General features: G+C 44.3%; 1 protein-coding gene across 6 annotated transcripts in view; it reads left to right on the top strand.

Moving 5' to 3' along the window:
- Ppp2r5c (protein phosphatase 2 regulatory subunit B'gamma) overlaps positions 1 to 22,797 on the top strand; it is a 134,342-nt gene that overhangs the window by 11,262 nt on the left and 100,283 nt on the right. For 4 of the 6 annotated variants that reach the window (XM_041633319.1, XM_041633322.1, XM_041633321.1 and 1 more), the window contains exon 3: positions 13,715 to 13,889. The exons of 1 other annotated variant lie outside the window; for it this stretch is intronic. In XM_041633319.1, coding sequence (XP_041489253.1) covers positions 13,715 to 13,889 — 175 coding nt within the window. The remainder of the gene's footprint in view (positions 1 to 13,714; positions 13,890 to 22,797) is intronic. One more of the 6 variants, XM_041633320.1, reaches the window with a different exon arrangement.

Genomic DNA, 22,797 nt, shown 5'->3' with positions numbered 1-22,797 from the left:
TGCAGTTCACAGACAGGTGGTGGCCATAGTTTGCACTAAGAACTCCAATGGGAAAGATCAGTTATCTCGATTCGGATTTGATAAGCAGCACTGTGTTTGGGACTAGTATGTCAAACCAAGGAGGCCAAGGGAAATTTTGGGGCCTCTCACACAGCTGACAAGTAGATCAAAGCAAGCCTGCTATGGTCTCCAATCCAGGACAGTGGCCAGAGGGAAGAACCAAATCTCCAAGAACTTCCCCCAGCCAGGCAGCAAACAGCACACACTCCTCCACAGAGGTCAGTTTTAAGACTGGCCTCTTTATTTCATGAGTGAGCTCCTGGCCTGTAGAAGCTCCTGCTGCTCCTCACTCACCATCCAGCCCACGTCAGTGATAGCCACACTGGCACTCACTAAGCCACAGCTGCTTGTAGCAGCAAGCCCAAAAGGGTAAAGGATGCCAGAGGTCAGAGCAGCAGCAACACTACCTCCTTCCAGAGCATTTCCTCAGCTTGAGCTCCAGGAAGCCCACAGACACTAAGCAGCCTCTCCCCAAAACCTGGCAGGCACTAGTCTGCTCTCAGTAGATTTGTCTTCATATCTGTGCTGTTTCTCTTCTGCCTGGATCACACTATCCTAAGGCTGTAACACGCCTTATTGCATCAGCGGAGGATGCCCAGCATGCTTTTCTGTGTGCCTGTTTGAGTCCTGATGGGTGGGTGTCTTCCAGGGAGTAGGATTGCTAGGCCGTCTGGTAATTGTGCGTTTAACTTACTGAGGAACCCCAACTTTCCCCCTACATCCTTGCCAGCTATTGCTGTTTTCCATTTGTTCCAGATTCCTGCCTGTGCTGACACCGGTAGCCGGTGAGCACCTCTCCCTGTACCCTTTGTTGGTCATTCGCATGTGTTCTTTGGAGAAATGTTTAAGTCCTTTGCTTCTTTTAAAAAAAAATGCTTAGTTTTAATTTTTATTTAATGTGTGTGTGTGTGTGTGCCACATATGGGTACCCGTAGAGGCAAGAGGAGGGTACCAGATCCCCTAGAACTTGTTACAGCTGATGGTTAGCCACCCATTGTGGGTGCTGGGAACTGAATAGGGGTCCTTTGGAAGAGTATCAAATGCTTTTAACTGCTGAGCCATTTCTTCAACCCTAAATATTTCCCTTTTTTGTTATTTTTCCCCTTTTAAAATTAATTTTTTACATACAAATCCCAGTTTCCCCTTCCTCCTCTCCTCCCCACCTTCCATCCACTCGTCAGAGACATTAAGACCTCTCCTGGGAAGTCAACGAAGACTGCCCTATCCCCCAGTTGAGGCAGGATCAGGTTCTTGCATCATCCCTCCTCCCCCGTGCCTAGGCTGAGCAAGGTATCCTTACATAGAGAATGGGCTCTACCAAGGCAATTCATGCGTTAGAGTTAGATCCTTGTCCCGCTGCCAGGATACCTTATACTGCCCAAGCCATACCAATGTCACCTGTATTCAGAGGGCCTAGTTCGGTCCTATGCAGGTTCCCCAGTTGTCAGTCAGGAGTCAGTGATCTCCCACTAGCTCGGATCAGCTGATTCTGTGGTTTCCCCATCATGCTCTTGACCCCTTTGTTCATATTATCACTTGTCCCTCTCTTCACCTGGAGCCCCAGTGGTTAATTGTGGATCTCTATATCTGCTTCCTTCTATTTCTGGAGGAAGGTTCTAGCTTCTCTGGCATTGTGGACTGTAGGCTGGCTATCTTTTGCTTTATGTCTGATATCCACTTGTAAGCGAGTACATGCTATATTTGTCTTTCTGAGTCTGGGTTACTTCATTAGGATTTTTTTTTCTAGTTCCATACATTTGCCTGCAAGTTTCATGATGTCCTTGTTTTTTACTGTTGAATAGTACTCCATTGTGTAAATGTACCACATTTTCTTTATTCTTTCTTTGGTTGAAGGGCATCTAAGTTATTTCCAGGTTCTGGCTATTAGGAATAATTCTGCTATGAATATAGTTGAACAAATGTCCTTGTGGTGTGATTGTGCCTCTTTGGGTATATGCCCAAAAGTTACCACTTGACATAGATTGAGTCCTAATTTTCTTAGAAATTGCAATACTTATTGCCATAGCAGCTGTACAAGTTTGCACTCCTACCAACAATGGAGGAGTGTACCTCTTACTCCACATCCTTTCCAGCATAGGCTGTCAACAGTGTATTTGATCTTAGCTGTTGTGATTGGTGTAAGATGGTATCTCAGAGTTGTTTTGATTTGCATTTCCCTGATGACTAAAGATGTTGAGCATTTCCTTAAGTGTCTTTTGGCCATTTTAGATTCTTCTGTTGACAATTTTCTGTTTAACTCTGTACCCCATTTTTTAACTGGATTATTTGGTAGTTTGTTGTCTAGTTTCTTGAGTTCTTTGTCTAGTTTGGAGATCAGCCCTTTGCCAGATATGGGGTTGGTGAAAATCTTTTCCCATTCTGTAGGCTGCTGTTTTGTCTTGTTGGCCATGTCCTTTGCTTTACAGAAGATTTTCAGTTTCAGGAGGTCCCATTTATTATGATGTTCTCAGTGTCTGTGCTACTGGTGTTATATTTAGGAAGCGGTCTCCTGTGTCAGAGTGTTCAAGGCTACTTCCTGCCTTCTTTTCTATGAGGTTCAATGTGACTGGATTTATGTTGAGTTCTTTGGTCCATTTGGACTTGAGTTTTGAGCATGGTAATAGATATGGGTATATTAGCATTTGTCTACATGTTGACATCCAGTTATACCAGCACCATTTGTTGAAGATGCTTTCTTTTTTCTATTTTCTATTTTTAGCTTCTTTGTCAAAAATCAGGTGTTCATAGATGTGTGGATTAATATCAGGGTCTTTAATTCAATTCCATTGGTCCATCTATCTGTTAAGTTTCTATCTGGAAGACCTCTCCAGTAGTGAGAGTGGGGTGTCAAAGTCTCCCACTATTAAGTGTGTGGAACTGAATGTGTGATTTAAGCTTTAATAATGTTTCTTTTACAAATATTGCATTTGGGACCTATATGTTCAGATTGGGATTTCCTCTTGATAGAATTTTCCTGTGACAAATATAAAATGTCCTTTTTATCTTTTGGTTGATTTTAGTTTGAAGTCTATTTTGTCAGATATAAGGATAACTACACCATCTTGTTTCTTCGGTCCATTTGATTGGATTTTTTTTTTAACTAACCCTTTACTCTGAGGTAATGTCTGTCCTTTTGAGGTTGGTTGTGTTTCTTGTATACAGCAGAAGGATGGATTCTGTTTTCATATCCAGTCTTTTAGCCTGTGTCTTTTTATAGGCAATTTGAGTCCATTTATATTAAGGGATATTAATGACCAGTGATAGTTTTTGTTGGTGGTGTTGGTATTATGTGTGTTTTTCCTTTCTTTGGAATTTGCTGCTGTAAGATCATGTGTTGCCTGTGTTCCTGTGGATGTAGCTGATTTCCTTGGGTTCAAGTTTTCCTTCTAGTGCTTTCTGTAGAGCTGGATTTGTGCTTAGGTATTTTCAAATCTGGTTTCATCATGGAATATCTCAGTTTTTCTGTCTGTGGTGGCTGAAAGTTTTGCTGGGTATAAAAGTCTGGGCTGGCATTCATGGTCTCTTAATGTCTGCATAACACTTGACCAGGACCTTCTGGCTTTCATTGTTTCCATTGAGAAGTCAGGTGTAATTCTGATAGGTCTGCCTGTATATGATACTTGGCCTTTTTCCTTTGCTGGTCTTAATATTCTTTCTTTATTCTATATGTATAGTGTTTTGATTATTATATGGCATGGGGACTTTTTTTTTTGGTCCAGTCTCTTTGGTGTTTGGTATGCTTCTTGTATTTTCATAGATGTGTCCTTTAGGTTGGAAAAGGTTTCTTCTCTGATTTTGTTGAATATATTTTCAGTGCCTTTGAGCTGGATTTCTTCTTCTACTACCCCTATTATTCTTAGGTTTGGTCTTTTCATGGTGTCCCAGATTTCCTGGATGTTTTGTGTTAATCTTTTGTTAGATTTAACATTTTCTTTGACCAGTGAATCTATTTTCTCTGTCGCATCTTAACACCTGAGAGTCTGTTCCATCTCTTGTATTTTGCTGTTTATGCTTGCATTTGTGGTTCCTGATTATTTACCCAAATTTTCCACTTCGAGAATTTCCTCAGTTTGTGTTTTCTTTATTATCTCTATTTTAGTTTTCAAGTCTTGAATGATTTCTTTCACCTGTTTGCTTTTTTGTTTTGTTTTGTTTTCTTTAAGGGATTTGTTGATTTCTTCCAACTTCTTGTTTGTCTTTTCCTCTTCCTTAAGGGAATTTTTCAGTTCTTCTTTAAGGTCCTCAATCATTTTCATAAAGTTATTTTTAAGGTCATTTTTTTTTGTCATCTCTGTTGGGGTGTTCAGGTGTTGCTGTTGTAAAGCCAGTAGTTTCTGGTGGTGCTGTGTTGCTCTTTATGTTGTTGACCATGTTCTTACCTTGTTGTCTACCCCTCTCTTCCTCCAATCGGTGTAGTTGGGGGCTGTGTCTCCCTTAAAAGCTCCTTCAGGTGCAGGCAGAGCAGAGCCTCCGGTGGGCACACCTAGGCTGGTTGGTGGCTTGGGCCTCTAGCGCTCCCAGGCGGGTGGTGGCTGTAGCCTCTCCTTTGCTTTTTTAAGTCTGTTGTTTTCCTCTTGTTGAGTTATTGGGAAGTTTTTGTGTTCTGGCTACTAGACTGTTATCATATATGCAACTCACAAATCTTTTGTCTTTATTAGTTGCCTTTTACTTTTTTGATAGTGCCTTTAGCGTTATCAAGATATATTTTTAATGAAATCCAATTTATCTTTATGTTTTGTTTTGTTTCATTGTAGTTAGCAACTTGCTGTCAAATCCAGGACCTTGAGGGCATATCTCTGTGTGTCTGTGCAAGTTTATTCTGTTACCGCTTGTATTTTGGGTCTTCGATTTAATTTGAATTAGATTTTATATATGCTATGGGCTGGAGACTCATCTTTCCTCTTTCCCATGTGTCTGTCTAGCTGCCCTAGCTCTGTCCATTGTCTGCCTATATTTTTTTGTCCACAGGGTAGTCTTGACTGTTAGTTCTGTCTAACCTACCAGTATGTCAGTCAGATTACACTATTTTAACAAAAATTATATTTTATTTTATTTTTATATTGAGAAAAAAAAATTTCCGCCTCCTCCCAGCCTCCCACTCCTCCCCCCCTCCCCCCACTTCTCTCCCCGTTTCCCCCACTCTTCTCCCCCTCCCCCCACTCCTTTCCCCCTCCCTCTCAAGTCTGAAGAGCAGTCAGGGTTCCCTGCCCTGTGGAAAGTCCAAAGTCCTCCCCCTCCCCCCACATCCTGGTCTAGGAAGGTGAACATCCAAACTGGCTGGGCTCCCACAAAGCCAGAACATGTAGTAGGATCAAAACCCAGTGCCATTGTCCTTGGCTTCTCAGCAGCCCTCATTGTCCGCCATATTCAGAGAGTCTGGTTTTATCCCCTGCTTTTTCAGTCACAGTCCAGCTGGCCTTGGTGAGCTCCCAATAGATCAGCCCCACTGTCTCCGTCGGTGGGTGCACCCCTCTTGGTCCTGACTTCCTTGCTCATCTTCTTCCTCCTTCTGTTCCTCATTGGGACTTTGGGAGCTCAGTCCAGTGCTCCAGTGTGGGTCTCTGTCTCTATCTCCATCCATCGCCAGATGAAGGTTCTATGGTGATATGCAAGATATTCATCAGTATTGCTCTAGGATAGGATCATTTCAGGTTCCCTATCTTCAGCTGCCCCAGGAACTAACTGGGGACCTCGCCTTGGGCACCTGGAAGCCCCTCTAGGTCCAAGTCTCTTCCCAACCCTAAGATGGCTCCCTTAATTAAGATATGTGCTTCCCTGCTCCCCTATCCAACCTTCCTTTATCCCAATCATCCCGTTGCCCCAAGTTCTCCCCATCCTACCCTTCTCACTTTTCTCTCCCCATCTCCCCTTACCCCCCTCCCACCCCACCCTTAAGATCCCGATTTTTTGCCTGGCAATCCCAGGCAAAAAATTATATTTTAAAAGATGTTAACAGACATGTAAAAATAGCTTGGGAAATATAGTCTGGGAAAACAAGCCACTTGGCATTGCTGGAACATAGAGTGAGTGTGTTTGAGTGCCTGCAGGCATGTGCACTTTGTGTATACAAGCAGTTATATGGAGGGTGGACACAGTAGAGGAGAATCAACAAGTAGAGTGATGCCAGATGGAAGCAAAATGAGACACTGTTCTGATGCACAGAGCTGAACATCCCTATAGACAGTGGTTTCAGATGTGGTCCGTGAGGGGAAATGCCTCAGAGTACAAGGGTATAGTGACATGGCAGCCTCAGTGAGGAGGCAGAGAAAACTTCAATCCTGAACCAGTACCCAAGGTCAAGTGTCTGAGAAGCTTGGGTTGGGGTGAAAGTGGGGTGAGAAGACAAGGCATGTCACATACAGGGGACAGGTGCTGATACAGCACCAGTTCAGGGGACACGCGAGAATCAGAGTACCAGCATGCCTGAAGTGAGGGGTTTTCGGCAGGACTAGGGTTCATAAAGGGAAGTCTGGAATCAGAATACAGAGAGAGAAAAGAGGAGCTTTATAGTCTAGTCTCATCTAGAAGTAGTGAGACTAAATCTGGGATTTTTAAAATTGTTATGAATTATTTTCCTATACACGGGAATGAGGGGGAAAGTTTGTCTCCCAGAGTCCTCCCACTTGGCTGTGACTTCACTGAGTGCTGCCCACCTGCTCTTCAGCACTCTCCTTCCTCTTCTCAGGTTGTCCTGAGGTGAATGGAGCCAAATGTGTGTTTTGCAATAAGGGCTTTTTTGTACTAACATGCACAACTAGAGCATATTAATGGGGGTCAGCCCCCTAATCACAATATTTGCATACAGTGATGGTGTGTGGTGATCATATTTGACTTCTTCCCTTCCTTCACTTCCGCTAATCCCTCTTCTATATTCAGGCCAAGAGCATTTTTAACTTCCGCATATGACAAAGACAGTGCACCTCCAGTTCCCTCCTTGTCGCTGTAAATGGTAGGGTTTATTCTTACTTATGAGTGAGTAGTATTCCACTGTGCATCTGTCGTCTGTTTATGAGCACCTAGGCAGATCCTACATCGTGATGTCATTGATGGCACTGCAGGAACCCGAGTGTGCAGGTAACTTGATTCCCTGAGGATATAGAACCAGAAGTGAGATAGCTGAATCATATGGTAGAGCTATTTTTAGGTTAGTGAGGAACCACAGTTCTGTTCTACATAATAGTGCTAGCTCACATTCCCACCAGCAGTGTGCAGGCTCCTTTTCCTCCACATCCTCATTAGCTTTGAGGTGTGTGTGTGTGCATGTGTGTGAATGTGTGTGTTCACAATTCTGAGGTGAGACTGTAGCTTGTTAATGATGCAAAGTAACTTCACATACTTTTTGGCCATTTCTGTTTCTTTTGAGATGAATCTTTTCAGATCATGTGCCCATTCTTAATTGCATTGCCTGCTTTTGTTATGTTTTGTTTTTATTTGATGTGCACTTTGGATATTAACCTTCTATTAGATGACTAGCTGGCAGACATTTCTTCTCTTTTTGTGGGCTGTCTCTTCACTCTGTTTTCTTTGCTTTGTAGAAACTTTATTTGTTATGACCCTATTTGCCAGTTTTTGCATGTTTCCTGTACTCGGAGATGCCTAAGCAGAACCAAACTACCGTCAATACCCCTTGAAAAAGAGCAGTGAACACATGCCCAGGTTGCTGTTGTGCTTAGCTTTAGTGCAGGTGAGATAAGCTCCTGGCTATACTTGGTTGTTACTACACCCGACTTTCTCCTGCTCATGTGGGTTCCTTTTCTCTTCCCCTTACAATTTAGCTATTAATAAAATTAAATTAGTCACATATTTTTGAAAGATGTGATTCTCAACCTAGGGTGATTTTGCCCTGCTACCCCACCCAGGGGACATTCAGTAATGCTGGCGACATTCTTGTCTCAACCTAAAACAGGACTTTTGTCTTCCATTGGGTAAATGTCCTACAGTGGACAGCACAGTCCCCACAGTAGAGCTACCTGCCTGCGCCCCGTGCTGCAGTAGCCACCCTCTGTGCCTCCTACCCCACTCCACCCTGCTTTGCAAATTGCAGTCCTATCACTTGTTAAGTGGATCCTCTTTCCATTTTGTCTCTGATGGGCTGGTGGGTAGACTGAAATCTTGACCAGTTTCAGACTGGCCCTTTGGGGGAGACAAAAAGCACTTCTCAAACTGTGTCACGTGATAAGTGGCAGCAGGTTTTACAGTTCATCATAAAGCTGAAGGGAGGGAGAGCTTCGAAAGGTTCTAGAAGGCAGAATTGCTCAGTGGAGAGTACAGGGAAGGAGGATCAAGGCAGTGCTGTCATCACCCAGAAGTGGGCTCAGTGGCCAGGTGTGATAAGCCTGGCTGCACCAGTGCTGCGGAACATCGAGTTCACCTGCACATAGGGAGAAGAGCGGGTGGGGTCTTCACAGCCACTTCTGTTCGGCAGCGCTTGTTCCAAGACTGACTGTGAGCGAGATGGGTTGGTCTCTAAGGAGGAGTATTTGTCTAGAGCCACTTCATTTGTCCAGGTACTAAGCTTTTGCCCTTTCTGTGGTGACCCTTTTGACCTAACCCGTCTCCTTAGACTTTGATTCTTGTTTCATCTCCCTTTACAAGTGACTCCTGGTAGACCTAATACTATTTACCCACATAGACTCATGTATTCTGATTGGCATCCGTGCCTCAGTTCATCCTCCCTCCCCTTCTGCAGGCCTAAGCCCAGCCCAGCTATTCTTTCAGCTGTGGCTCACTTCCTGTGGGCCCTGTCCTGCCAGCACCAGGCATAATCAGACGTTCCGCACTGGAAACAGCTGCTCCTGCCTCCTGTGCCCTTTCTCCTTTCTCTCCAGCCAGATATCACCATGATGTTACTCATGGCTCCTACTTCATCTTAGCTCTTGCTAACTTCTCCCATGCTCCTCAAGGAGACCAGCACCCCCAGCGTGGCTGCTGCTGCTAGACACCTCCTATGAGGCCACACTCCCCTCTACCACTATTGCTGACACCCTTGGTGTCTTCTTCGGCCAGGTGATCATTCCCAAGTCTTGAGCAACTCACTTAGATAATTGTTCACTTCTGATATCACATGACCAGTTCCAGTGGCCTTCCCAAGTGTCTAGTGGATGTCCAACAGCACTGTCCTGAGTACCAGGACACAGTGAGAAAGGTGAGTGAGATTTTCTCTCATGGGCAGGGTAGGATGGATAGCCAATGGCCAAGACTACAAGAAAATGAATCTAGCTGCTGAGTCTTATTCTTAAGAAAATAGAATGCATTCTAGAAGAAGCAGGGATACGTAACTGTGGCCTGTTCATCCAAATGTACTGCATCCCCACATGGGACCTCAGACAGTGCAGTCACTTTGAACTTACTGCTTTGTCTTACTGGCTGCTTGCCACTCAGTTCCCCTGTCTACCTCAGTCAGAAAGGAGACAGCTCCCAGAGTCTCTTCTCCAGTCCCATCCCACACACTTGCCTTGTCCTCCAACCCTAGTGATTTTGCAGAGTGTCTGATACTTAGTTGTCTACATTTAGCTGCTGCTCCCTGCCCAAGCCGATCTCTGAATATCTTGTTTATACTTCAAGGCAAAGCCTTCCCAAGGTCAGAGCCCACAGAGCCAAAGTGCCCATTAGAAAGGGAGACCTGCCCGTCACTGCCACACCACACCCCTTCGCCTCATTTGTAGTTCTCTTACAGAAGGTCAGTTCTCACCTGGGCAGTTGTTCCACTCACTGCCCTGGATGGCACCTTCTGTGTACCTGCCTCCCTCTGTGTGAATGACCCAATACCATGCCAAGGCCATGGCAGAGGGTGGGGAGTGGAGGTGAGCTCCTTACTTAAGAAAAGCCCTTCCTGGCTGGTGACTTGTTGTATTAGGAGTGGCAGGCTGCGTTCCTGGCGCCCGGCCGCCCCCAAGGCTAGCTTTACTCAAAATAATTACATGGAAACTGTATTCTTTTAAACACTGCTTGGCCCATTAGTTTTAACCTCTTATTGGCTGGCTCTTACATATTGATCTAACCCATTTCTAATATTTTGTATAGCACCACGAGCTGGCTTACCAGGAAAGATCTTGACCTGCATCTGTCTGGAATGGGAGAATCATGGCGACTGCCCGACTTGGCTTCTTTCTCCCAGCATTCTGTTCTGTCTACTCCGCCTACCTAATTTTCTGTCCCATTAAAGGCCAAGGCAGTTTCTTTATTAACCAATGAAAGTAACACATAGACAGATGACTCTCCTCCATCAGTGACTCCTGAGAGCCCTACAAAACTGACCGTGAGCGGACAGGCCCTGTCCTCCAGGGAGAAAGATGTGTTCCCTTACAGTTGACAGAGTGTAAAGTCTCAATTTGCTCAGAGCATGACATGACACGGCATGGAGTCTGTGCAGGTCCATGGGGAGGAAAGAGCATGGCAAAGGGAAAAGCCTGGAGTAGCTGCAGGAGGGGACATGGTGGTGGAGCCAGGCCTGGAAGGAGACATGTAACCACCATGAAACTAGAAGAAACTGCCACAATGGATAAACATGGAGCAGCAGCCAGATTTTCTCTCTGGAAGTTCTGCCTCCCCATGGGTGATAGCTCTGGAAAGGCCCAGAGGGAGGCAAAGTCAGCAGGGTCCAAGGGTTGGGAGCTGATGGCTTGGTGTCTGCAGAAGTTGTAACATCCTTATTTCTTCAAACATTGGAAACCTTACCTTAGCTTGTTTCCCAGCAAGGGTGGCCTCTGGATTTGATTTGATTCTGTTTTGCGGGTTAAACAGATCACCCCTAGTCTTTACTTGGTTATGTAAGATGCACAGCTTGTTTCCCTGCTGTATGAAGTAGCCTTGGAGCTGTGGTGTTTGGTTTTTTACCGTCGCATCTGTCAAGGTCCTTGTATATATGGTCCTGCAGTGGACTTGGAGACAGTGAAGGGAGATGGGAGCTATAACAATCTGTAGTGTGTGTTTGGGAGCTTAGTGATGTGTACAGCAAGGAACACCCTGTGGGCATGTCCTTGAGGCTGTGGAGTAAATTCTAGAGCTTTTAAATTATGTTATTATTTTACAGTGTGTGTGTGTGACTGTGAGTGTAGGTGCTCTTGAAGGCCAAAGGCATTGGATCCCCTGCTGCTGAAATTCCAGACTATGTGAGCTGCCTTATGTATATTCTGGAAACCAAACCCATGTCCTATGTAAGCGTAGCAAGTTCTTTTAACTACGAAGCCACCTTTGCAGCTTTTGAAGGAGCATTCCAGGTAAGGCAAGCTGATAAGTTTTAAGTTGGGAGGAGGGCTCCATGGAAGAGGCGAGTTGTAGATGGCACTTTGTTTTTAATTTTGATACTGTATTCATTTATGTGTGTGCGTGTGTGTGTGTGTACACATAAACATGGGATGTTACAGGGGACAGAACAAGTGGCAATGGGTGGAGTGTAAAACTTGCCTCGTTTCAATCCAGCAGCAGAAAGAGCCCCCAGTGACAGAGGACTTCCTGTTAGGCCCCACCTTTTAAAGGTCCATATCACTTCTATACCATCACCCCACGGATCAAGATCAGATTATAACAGACGTCAAGATCAGAGTCCAAGAAAGTACATTCTGATCCCAGCCTGTGAGAAGATACCTGGCCCCCACTCTTGGGTCAGAACCGCTGCTGCTGCTCTGGGCAGTCTCATTTTGGAGCACCTTTTCTGTTTGTAGGCAGCTTATTAAAAACAAAGCAGGCCCATATTATGCTTAGCAAACGTTCATTCAAGGACAGCAGATAAGTTGGGGCTTGTGTTGGTGTGGCTGGTCTCCATGGCCCTGTGTGGTCATGGGAAGGGGCTAAGGAATTTTGTATCTCCAGGTTGAAGCTTGTTGACTTTTCAGCATGTATATGTATGGGGAGGGAAGATACACACATGTGTGTATGGATGTCCTTATCTGTGCGTGTGTGTGTGTGTATATGTGGAGACCAGAGGTTGACTTTATGATCACTTTTCACCTTATGTTTTTTTTGTTTTTGTTTTTTTAAATATTTTATTTATTTATTATGTATACAATATTCTGTCTGTGTATATGCCTGCAGGCCAGAAGAGGGCACCAGACCTCATTACAGATGGTTGTGAGCCACCATGTGGTTGCTGGGAATTGAACTCAGGACCTTTGGAAGAGCAGGCAATGCTCTTAACCTCTGAGCCATCTCTCCAGCCCTTCACCTTATGTTTTAAGACAGGGTCTCTCACTGAACCTACAGCTCACTCTTTCACATAGTCAGCCCGCCAGTGAGCCCTAGGGATCCAGTCTACCCATTTCCACCCCTGCTCCCCACCAGCACTGGAGTTACAGATAGCACACACAGCTTTTCCAGAGGTTCTGGGAAGTCTGAACTGGCATCCTCATGCTTAGTCAGCAGACCCAGTGAGCCATGTCTTCAACCCCACTAGTGGCCATTTGAAAGTGCATCTGTACAGACACGATTGCCACTGTTTGGGAAGAAAGGGTGCAGCGGGCATGCTGTGTGCATCTTCCCTTCACTGTTGGAGATGATGGCTGTCATTTCCACCATTACCACATGGTAGCAGGAAACCACAGTGTGTCACATCAGCTGATCATACACAGAGATTCCTCTGACTGGGGGCCAAGAGTCCACATAGCTCCCCAGGATTCCTATGGGGAGACGTCCACTGAACCTGTGTGGATATCAAGGGTCTCTAGTGGCTCTGCTGTGTATTCTCTCAGAGTCTCCATTCTTCAGGAATATCCCACTGGACATGTTGAAACTGGCCTCAAGGAGGTTGGCTAGCCCTGAGGATCGTCATACCGTTCAGAGATGTGCCTGTTAGCTGGGGGCCCAAGGAGCAAAGATGAATAGTTCTAGGCTAAGGAAAGACACCTGTATGCAGCAGACAGAATAGTGAACTTGGAGAACCTGCTGTCACAGGAGGTGTTTAGCTCTGTTTTCTCTGTTGCTTTTGTTCAGTGATTGTAGGAGCAGATGCTCTCACATCTTACAGTTCTAGAGGGCAGAGATTGAGCACAGGACCCAAGAGAGGTGTGGCAGGGTGATGTGTCTGCCCCTCCTCTGTCTTCAAGCCACAGTGAGCTTTGTGTCTCTCTGACTCTTGGACTTCAGCTTCCACTATCTCCTCGCCTTCCCGTTCCACCATCTTACCTCCCTCATGAGGATCTTTCTGCTGACTTTGGCCATCTTGATATTCTTGTATCCTGTCCCTCTCTGGTGACCTTAGTTCATTTGCCAAGCAAGGTGACATAGTCATGCATCCCAGGTTATAGGATGTGACCATTTTTGTGGCAGTCATTACCTAGCTTACCACATTGTGGTAATATTTTAGAAGCCAACCAGGCAGGTGGCCTACACTTGTAATTTCAGCACTCAAGAGGCTGAAGCAGAAGGATCACCACTAGTTGGAGATCAGCCTTGTTATACAGTACGTTCAACACCAGCCTGAGCTATTGAGTAGGACTGTTCCCAAACAGGCAACTACCAAAGAAATCAGAGGTCTACAGGGGACATAGTAGCCTGTGGCTCTTGCAGTCCAGGATCGCCTCAACCCCCAGCAGCTCCAGTTAAGGGGTGTGCAGGACACTGCCCCACACCCACGTGTGTTTCCTTTATTTCACTTGTGCTGATTTAGCGGTCATCTTAAACAATCCATTTTACGTTTTGATTTCTTTTGTTTTAAAAGCAGATAGCCAGCAGGAAAAACAGCCTGGTGGCCGTCCAGTCTTCGACATCCGCAAAAATAAAAGCCCCAGTCCCTCAGCCTGTTGTTGTCCCTGTGAAGAAAGACAAACGGCAGAATTCTTCACGCTTTAACGCCAGCAATAACAGAGAACTGCAAAAACTCCCATCTTTAAAAGGTAATCCCGTTTGTCTTCTCAGAGTAGAAAGCTGGTTACTGGGAAGGAATGCTGTTTCAGAGCCTTGCTGGCTCCTTAGGGACCAGGTTTGTGTTTGTTTGTTTGTTGTTTGTTTTTCCTGGTTCAGTTTTTCCTTGGTTTAAAGGTCACTTAACTTTCCTGAACTAATATTTTTAATTCCAGAGCTTTTGGGATAAAACTCTAATAGCTACATGTGTTAGAAGTACACTACACTAAGACAATAAGGAGAACTTCTTCAAATTCTAGCTATAAGTAAGCCAGCCATTTTTCTCTCACATAATTCTCCGGCTTGTCTTAGAACTCCAGCCTTCAGAAGGGAATCACAAAAGTCAAGGCAGACAACCAGCTCAGTGTTTTGCAAACTTTTGTGGACACCTGGGTCCTTTGCCTGAGACCGGCCAGGGAGTAGGGCCTTTCGCTTGGAACTGCTCTCAGTGGCACAGCCCCTTCTTTCTACCAGAGGAACATTAAACTCTTACGTTTTCCTCCAGGATGGCTCGGTGTTGGGGTGCTTACGACCTTGTCAAGGAAAATGGTCAAGGAACCTATAGTAAGATGTGATCCTCTGATACTCTTTACATGTTCTGAGATCTAAGACCACTGTGTGAAGTAGCTATTAGACGTCTGTCATACCTGAAATTTATAATGATTCATCTTTTTTTTTTTTTGATTTTTCGAGACAGGGTTTCTGCGTAGCTTTTGGTTCCTGTCCTGGAACTAGCTCTTGTAGACCAGGCTGGCCTCGAACTCATAGAGATCCGCCTGCCTCTGCCTCCCGAGTGCTGGGATTAAAGGCGTGCGCCACCACCGCCCGGCGTGATTCATCTTTTTATAATTAATCTTGACTGAGTATGTGGAGAGCAGGAAGTTGACCTTTAGAGCTGTATTCCCAGAGCTCCGTGCGGATGTGCCTGGGGGAGGGGAAGGTAAAGGCTTTCCCTCCATTTGCTAGCAGGTAGTTGGACCACCTCTGGACACAGGGCCTGATCTGAGGGGCATGGTACCAAGCAAAGGTCCCTTGCTCTTTGGATCCCAGTGTCTGGGTGGTGAGACAGTGAGTGACTGATGTGTGACTCCTCTGTGCATTGCCTCAGTAGAATCGGAGAGATGTGGCATCTGGGTTGAGAAAAGCTCAGGATAACTGTGCTGAGCCTTGCTTTAAGGCTCAGCTGGTGCCTAGTGCTCGCTGTCATCGGGGCACATTCACACGGTTCACACGCAGGTCAGAGCCCAGGAAGGACACAGCATAGGCTGGACTGTGATTTCATCTTAGAAGCTTTACACCTTTCAGGGAGTCTCTGTGCTGTGCGAGGCACCTCTTGGCCCACTGCTCTCTCTGTCTCTGCCTGTTGTTCTCCACCTCTGTCTCCACCTTTTCTCCTTACACCAGTTCTTTTTCTATAGCATCCTCTTATCAGACCCCAGGTGTACTGACACAAGACTCAGTGGTCTTTCCCAAAGGCAGCCTTCGGGTTTCCATGTACCGCTCTCCTGCCATCATAACAGGGACTACTGTGCCTGGGTTTCAGAAATAGTCAAATGTGGCTAAGCCGTGTGCTCATGAAGTAGGCTCGGCTGGACGAAGCACTTTGTGATAATCTGTGTCTTCCTCTCGTAGTGGGTCCACGCAGTGTCACTCTGTAACAGCTATGTGGGGTTCTGAGTAGATCTTTTCCTCTCTTCCATATCTCTCTTCTTCTGTTTCTGTTCAGTACTCCCTCACCCCACCATTATTCTAACTAGCCTATTTTTTATCCTTTTGTTTACTAAGTCAAATACTGAGTTCTCTTATTTTTAGTTTTTTAACAGTATAAAGCCATGTGCTCTCTGAGAATAACTTTAGCTCTACTCTTGGATTTTTATTTTAACTTCAGGTTAGATTCCCCCTCTTTTTTTAGAGTTTCATTGGGACACAGTTGACATACCCTGAGATCGTCTATTATAAGTAGATGTTTTAATTCTTTAATAAAAGTGTACAGGTGTGCAGTCATTCCACACTCAGTTTCTCTCAGCTCCTACTCCTCCCCGTCTGCAGGTAGCTGTTGCTCTGCTTTCTGTCTCTAGATTTGAAGTCATATGTGATCTTTTTTTGTCAACCCATCTTATTTTGTATGGGTGTTTTGTGTGCACCACTTGTATGTGGTACCTGAGGAGGCCAGGAGAGGGCACCAGATTCCCTGGGACTGTACTTACAGGTGTTTATGAGTACCTGTGCAGTTGCTGGGAGTCTGACTCGGGACCTCTGGAAGAGCAGCAGTGCCCTTAACCACTAAGCCATCTCTCCAATTCCATGTGGATTTTTTTCAAAGTGATGATTGATCTTTTTGTTTGCCAGTTTCTAAAGAGATAAGTCAGCCTTAGCCCCTTTCAAGGATAAAGAGTATTTTGCTTTGTTTTACGATAATTTGATGTACCTATACAATGTGTAACAACTCAACCAAGGCAATTAGCATTCCATCTCCTTAAGCCTGTATTATTTCTTCTTTGTAGGTATTTTAAATCTATAATAAATTGTGAAAACTAGTCATCCTACAAAACTACTACTGGAACTTAGCTCTTATCTAACTAGTGGCACCTATTATCCATCTCTATCCTCTAGTTTCCCTCAGGTTCTGTGAGATCAGCTGTTTTTGCCATCACTTTGTCGTTCTCAGTAGAACAGAACATGCAGCCTTTGTGTTTCTATCCCTGGTGTATTTTACTCAATATCCTTGTGTTGTCACAAATGAATTTAATTTTTTATGGATCACTAATAAAGACTCCATTTGGTGTGTGTGCCACGTTGCCCATGCCCATTCTTTTTCAGTTGATACCTGTAGTTTGACTTTCTTTGGCCCACCCGCTCCCGAGGCTTTATTAATTATGAAAGCTTGGCCTTAACTTAGGCTTGTTCCCAACTAGCTCTTATAATTTAAATTAACCTGTTTACATTAATCTATATTCTGCCACATGGCTCATTATCTCTCCTCCGTACCATAAATCCAGCTTCCTCCACTTCTTACCACTTCTCACTGGTGAGTCCCTGTCTCTCTGACTCCTTTCCAAAGTTCCTGTCTCTGCCCAGAAGTTCTGCCTATCGCCTCCTGCCATTCATCTTTTCATTAAACCATTCAGAAGGTGCCTTGGCAAGAGACACATCTTCACAGTGTACAAAAAGATTATCCCTGTCTTGGCTGCTGAAACGGTGCTGCAGTGAGCATGGGCATGTGCATGGCTCCTTTGGATGTATCATGGAATGGGCTCTGCTGGGCAGCTCCACAGTGGCTGTGCTAATTGACACTCCTAGCCATCTTTCACATCTTTATCAGCATTGTTGGACTTTTTCCTTGAGCAACCGGCCAGGGAGGAATGGTACCTCCGTGTGTGGTTTGATTCATACTCCCTAGATTTGGATCATTTGCTCACTTGAATGAGCTAGGGAGGGATATTATCAGTTAAGTTCCATGTATGTCTGGATTCTGTCCCGTTGGATGACTTGTTAGTGCACCTGTTCTGTCTAAAAGTTGTCTGTGTACTCCTCAAGCTTCCTGCTTTGCTATGTTTCCATTTGTCTGCCTTGTCTTTGATTGCTTGTACTACTGGGGAATCAATAACAAGAACCACGCCCACACAGCATCTCTACTTCTCTAGTAGTTTCCTGGTTTCAGAACCTAGACTTAGATCTTTGATCCATTTCAAGTTAATTTTTATATATGAGAAGAGACAGGAGTCTAGTCTCATGCTTCTACATGTGGCTGTCCATTTTGTTGGCATCATTTAGCTAGCAGACTGTCCTTTCCCATGGCATATTTTTCAGTTGACGGTGTCTGTGGACTGATTGATAGGTTTTTAGTTCAGTCTTATCAGTCTGTGTATCAGTTTTACACCAGTGCTGTGGTACAGCTTTCGAGTATATATTTGAAATGGGGTTCTTTGCCTCTTCCCGTTTTGTTCTTTTTGCTCACAGTTGCTGGTGTGGTGTGAGAGCACAGTTCAGTGGTGGAGTGCTCATCGAGACTACAGAACCCTCTGATTGTCCCAGCACCACAAGGATATTTTATGGTTCTGTGTAGATTTTATGCTTATTTTTCTATTTCTATTTCTGTGAAGAATGTCGTTTAGTATTTTGATAGGAGTTATATTGAATTGATCAGACTACCTTAGATAGTATAGGCTTTTGTATAATAATGTTCATTCAGCCAATCCATGGACATGGGAGCATGGTCTCCCATCTTGGGGTGTCTCTTCCAATTTGTTTTATCACTGCTTTTTAACTGTGTCACTTTCCTGGTATAGTTTATGCCTAAGTCCTTTATTGTTTATATCTGTTATGGATGGAGTTTTCTTTAGTTTTCTGCAAATTTGTTGTCAGTACGTAGAAATGACCCTAGAATTTTTGTCTGATTGCTTGCTTCTGTTTTTGAGGTAGTCTCAATGTATTCCCCAGGTTTGAACTTGTGAGCCCAAGTGATGGCTCCCTAGTAGTTGGGTCTACAGGCATGTGCCATCACACCCACCCAGCTTACACTGACTTTTCTTTTACTGTACCATTGATTGAACCAAGGACTTTATGAATTGCAGGAAATTGCCCTGCCACTGAGCTATATCCCCAGCCTTATTTTTCCTTTATTATTTTGCAACATAAATTCACTACTTTGGCCAGGCTATCCTTAAACTTACCTTGCAGTCTAAACAGGCTCTGAATCTTTAGTGTCCTGCCTTAGCCTCCTGCACAGCTGAGATTATAGTTTGTAGTACCTGGCCTGCCTTATACTCGTTTTTTAATGTTGATTTTGTGTTTGGCAATATTACTAGATTCTTATATCAATTTTTTCTTTTATCAGTTTTAGTAGGTATTTATTAGTGTAACCTTCAAACTTTCCTATATAGAGACTGGAGAGGTGTCTCAGGAAGTGTCAGTAAAAAGCACTGACTGCTCTTCCAAAGGACCCAGGTTCAAGCCCCAGCTCTTACATGACAGTTTCAGGGGCTCTGTCTTAATCATTGGTCTATGGCTGTTGCTGTGAAGAGACACCATGACTCTTTTTTTCCCAAGGCAGAATGTCTTTGTGTAACAGTCTTGGCTGCCCTGGAACTCTCTTGGAGCCCAGGCTGGCCTCAGACTCACTGAGATCCACCTGCCTCTGCCTCCCAAGTGCTGGGATTAAAGGCATGCACCATCACCACTGACAACTATAGCAGCTCTTATAAAGGAAAACATTCAATTGGGGCTGGTTTACAGTTTCAGAGGTTAGTCCATAGTCAGCATGGCGGGAAGCATGGTAGCATGCAGGCAGACATGGTGCTGGAGAAGGGGCCGAGAGTTTTATATCTAGATCCACAGGCAGGAAGAGAGGAATGAGATTCTGGGCCTGGCTTGTGCTTTTGAGACCTCAAAGCCCACCCCCAGTGACACCCTTCCTCCAACAAGGCCACACCTCCTAATCCTTTCAAATAGCCCAATTTCCTATGAGCCTATGGGGGCCATTTTCATTCAGACCACTACAGGATCCAGTGTCCTCTTCTTACCTCCACAGGCACCAGGCATGTATCTAGGTATATCATATCTGGGAAGGCCAGAAGAGAGTGTTGAATCCTTTGAAACAGATGTTACACGTGGTTGTAACGTACCATGTGGGTCCTGGGAACCAAACCTGGGTCTTCTGCAAGACCAACAAGTGTTCTTAGCCACTAAGCCATCTCACCAACCCCCATTTTAAGTGTTTTAAAAAAAGTTTTAGCCAAGTGGTGGCAGCGCATGCCTTTAATCTCAGCACTTGGGAGGCAGAATGAGGTGGATCTCTGTGAGTTCAAAGTCAACCTGTTCTACAGAGAGAGTTTCAGGACAGCCAAGACTACACAAGGAAACCCTGTCTTGAAAATCCAAAAGAAAAGAAAAGTTTGTTGGTGACTTTTTTGTATTTTGTTCATTTATTCATGGATGAAATTGGGTTGTTAAAAGTCCTCCAGTGTTACTGTATTATGAATATAACCTGTCCTTACAGATCTATCAAGCCGCTGTATGCCTTTGTGTATTCTGCTGTAGAACACACATGTATGTCTAAGTATTATGTGCTCTTATTGAAGTTACCCCCACCATAACATAATGATGTTTTAAGTCTCTCTTTAGAACTTTTCTTACCTCACTTATCTTTTGTCTGGTGTAAGTGTATCAGCTCCTGATGATTTGGGTTCTTTCAGTGTAGATCTAGTTTTCTGATCCTTGAACTTTCCGTCCGTTTGCTTTCACCTGTGCAAGTGTGTTTCTTGGAGATACCATGTAGGTTGGTCTTGTTTTTTTTTTTTAATGTCTCTTGATAATTGTAGATTTAATCCATTGTCATTCAAGGTTATTATTATTAGGTAGGAACACAGTCTTGGCTTTCTGCTAATCAGCTGGTTGCATAACATTGTTTTTTCTATATCTCTTACTGTTTATGTTTTGGTGTTTTTCTTTTTAGTACTGATACTTTAATAACTGTTCTTTTAGTGAATTTGACGTAGTCATTTTTTGTTCTTGTTTTGTTTTTCAAGATAGGGTTTCTCTGTGTAACTTTGGCTGTCTTGGAACTTGCTCTGTAGACCAGGCTTGGCCTTGAACTCACAGGGATCGACCTGCCTTTGCTTCCTGGGATTAAAGGCACGTACCACCGTTGCCTGGCAATTTAAGCATTTTGGTTTTGTTATTGTGGCTATCTTAATGTTCCCCAGTGTAGGAGTTCTGAAACTGGATGTCTAATGGTTATGCATTCCCTCAGTTTTTTGCTTCTCTTGGAGACTTGCGTTCATCATTCTGAAGAATAGCGCTGTTGGGCATGGTGGTTAATCTTCAACAGTGGTGAAAATGAGGACATGCCAATGCTCAGTCCGTGGGAATATGAAGTGGTATGTCCTTTCTGGAGAACACTGGCCATTTCTTCTAAAGCTAAACAGAAACTTAACATACAAATTCTATAACCCACTCTATCTACACAAAAGAAATGAGAACATATGTTCATGTAGAGCATGGGTGCTCACAGAGACATTCATGATAGCTAAAAAGCAACTCAAATGACTATTCACTGCTGAATGGAAAAATAAAACACGGTATTAGCCATGTGAAGGAATATTACTCAGCATTAAAAAGAAACAAAGCACTCAACACAGATGAGCCTCAACAAGCATTACACCAAGTGAAGAGCCATATGTAAAAGACCATGTGTTGTGCATACAAGAATCCGAGACCCAGCAATGTTGTCCTTTTGAGACAGGGTCCCACTACATAGCCCTGCCTGGCGTGGAGCTTACTATGTAGACTAAGCTGACCTCAGATTCACAGAGATCTGCTTGTTGAGCCTCTCAAGAGATGGGATTAAAGGCGTACACCACCCAGCCCCCAGGCCCAGCCACCCTAGACGTCTTTAACTTGATCTTACTGAAATGTAAATGCTTTTTGTGTTTGGATGTGAGTCCTTTATCCCCCCCCCCCCCACACACACACACACAGGGCTTCACTATAGCTTTGGAGCCTGTCCTGGAACTAGCTCTTGTAAACCAGGCTAGCCTCGAATTCACAGAGATCTGCTTGCCTCTGCCTCCCAAGAGCTGGGATTAAAAGCATGCACCACCACCACCCGACTTATGAGTCTTTTATCATATCATAAAACACAGTCATCACTGTTAAAAAAATTAAAAATAAAATGCACCCTTAATTCCCATTGTTCTCATTAGTAGGCACAGAATCATCCTGTTTCTTTATGATAAGTTTCTGAATATTTGTTCTCTGCTGTCTCATTGATCTTCTTCAGATTTGTCTCTATCTGCAGTCCTCCTATGGACCTTTTAATTTCATATGTATTTTTTTCATTTCTGGAATTTCTAGTTGATTTTTTAAAAATTTTTTAATTTGCCTTGTAGGCTGTGGTGATGGCTTGGTTGGCAAGAGTGCATGATATACAAGTATGAAGACCCAAGTTCAGATCTCCATGTAAAATGCTGGGTATAATTATGCCTTCCCGTAAGATCAGCCTCCAGGCTCAGGGTTGGGAGCAGTCAAGGATATGACAGAATCACCAGGGCAGCTGGCCACCTACCGAGGTGAAAAACAGAAAGTTCTAGGTTCAAAGATTTTCCCTGTGTTGAGGGAATAAAGCAGAGGGCATGTAGAGCACATGTACACACATGCATACTGTGCGCATATGTACATACATTCATTCACTGCAAACACATGTACACATGGGCATATATTGCACACACAGGTACACACATACCCAAAAGAAATGTCATAATTTTAAAATATTTTGCTACCCTCTTGCATGTGCTATCAAGCTTGTTATTTCTTTAAACAGAGCAAACACTGGTGTTTTCCAGACTATGTCAGAAAAGACCAAAACTGGCAATTGTGGCATCTTGCTCAGAATGTCTTATTCCTGTATGCCTCATTATTTTTTATGATGTGCTAATTGCCATACTCAATATTTTAAATAAATTGAAGTCTAGAATGAAAACCCTTCAGCAGAGGTTGGTATTTTGTTTTTTTATTCTTTAACCAGAAACTTTTTGCCAAATGCTTGCAGTCTGGGAGTTCCCTAAATCATGACCCTTGACTACTAAATAGTCAGCCAAGCTAGCTGCTCCACCCAGTGCCCTGCTCACCCCTGTAGTTGCTCTAAGTGGAGCCTCTGTTGGCTGGAGTGCATCACAAATGACTCTGTGTAGCCGGGTGATGGCATCCTCATTGTGGGAGATACATCGTCTATGGCAGCCGAGCAGAAGGGAGGACAGGCTGCACCCCCCAAGCGAAGGTGCCAGCAGAGTGATCTCTGTTGTGCAGTCGCATCCCCCTGTGCGGTGCAGAAAGCACTAGGAATAATTTGTGAGGAACATCTGGTGTCCTGCGTGCGAGTCCCCATCAGCTGTACAAGGCTGT

The sequence above is a fragment of the Microtus oregoni genome, unplaced genomic scaffold (assembly GCF_018167655.1).
Source record: "Microtus oregoni isolate MIOR12 unplaced genomic scaffold, Mior012 000043F_ref0000047, whole genome shotgun sequence".
Taxonomy (NCBI): Eukaryota; Metazoa; Chordata; class Mammalia; order Rodentia; family Cricetidae; genus Microtus; species Microtus oregoni.
This window is presented reverse-complemented; position numbering and strand designations above follow the sequence as displayed.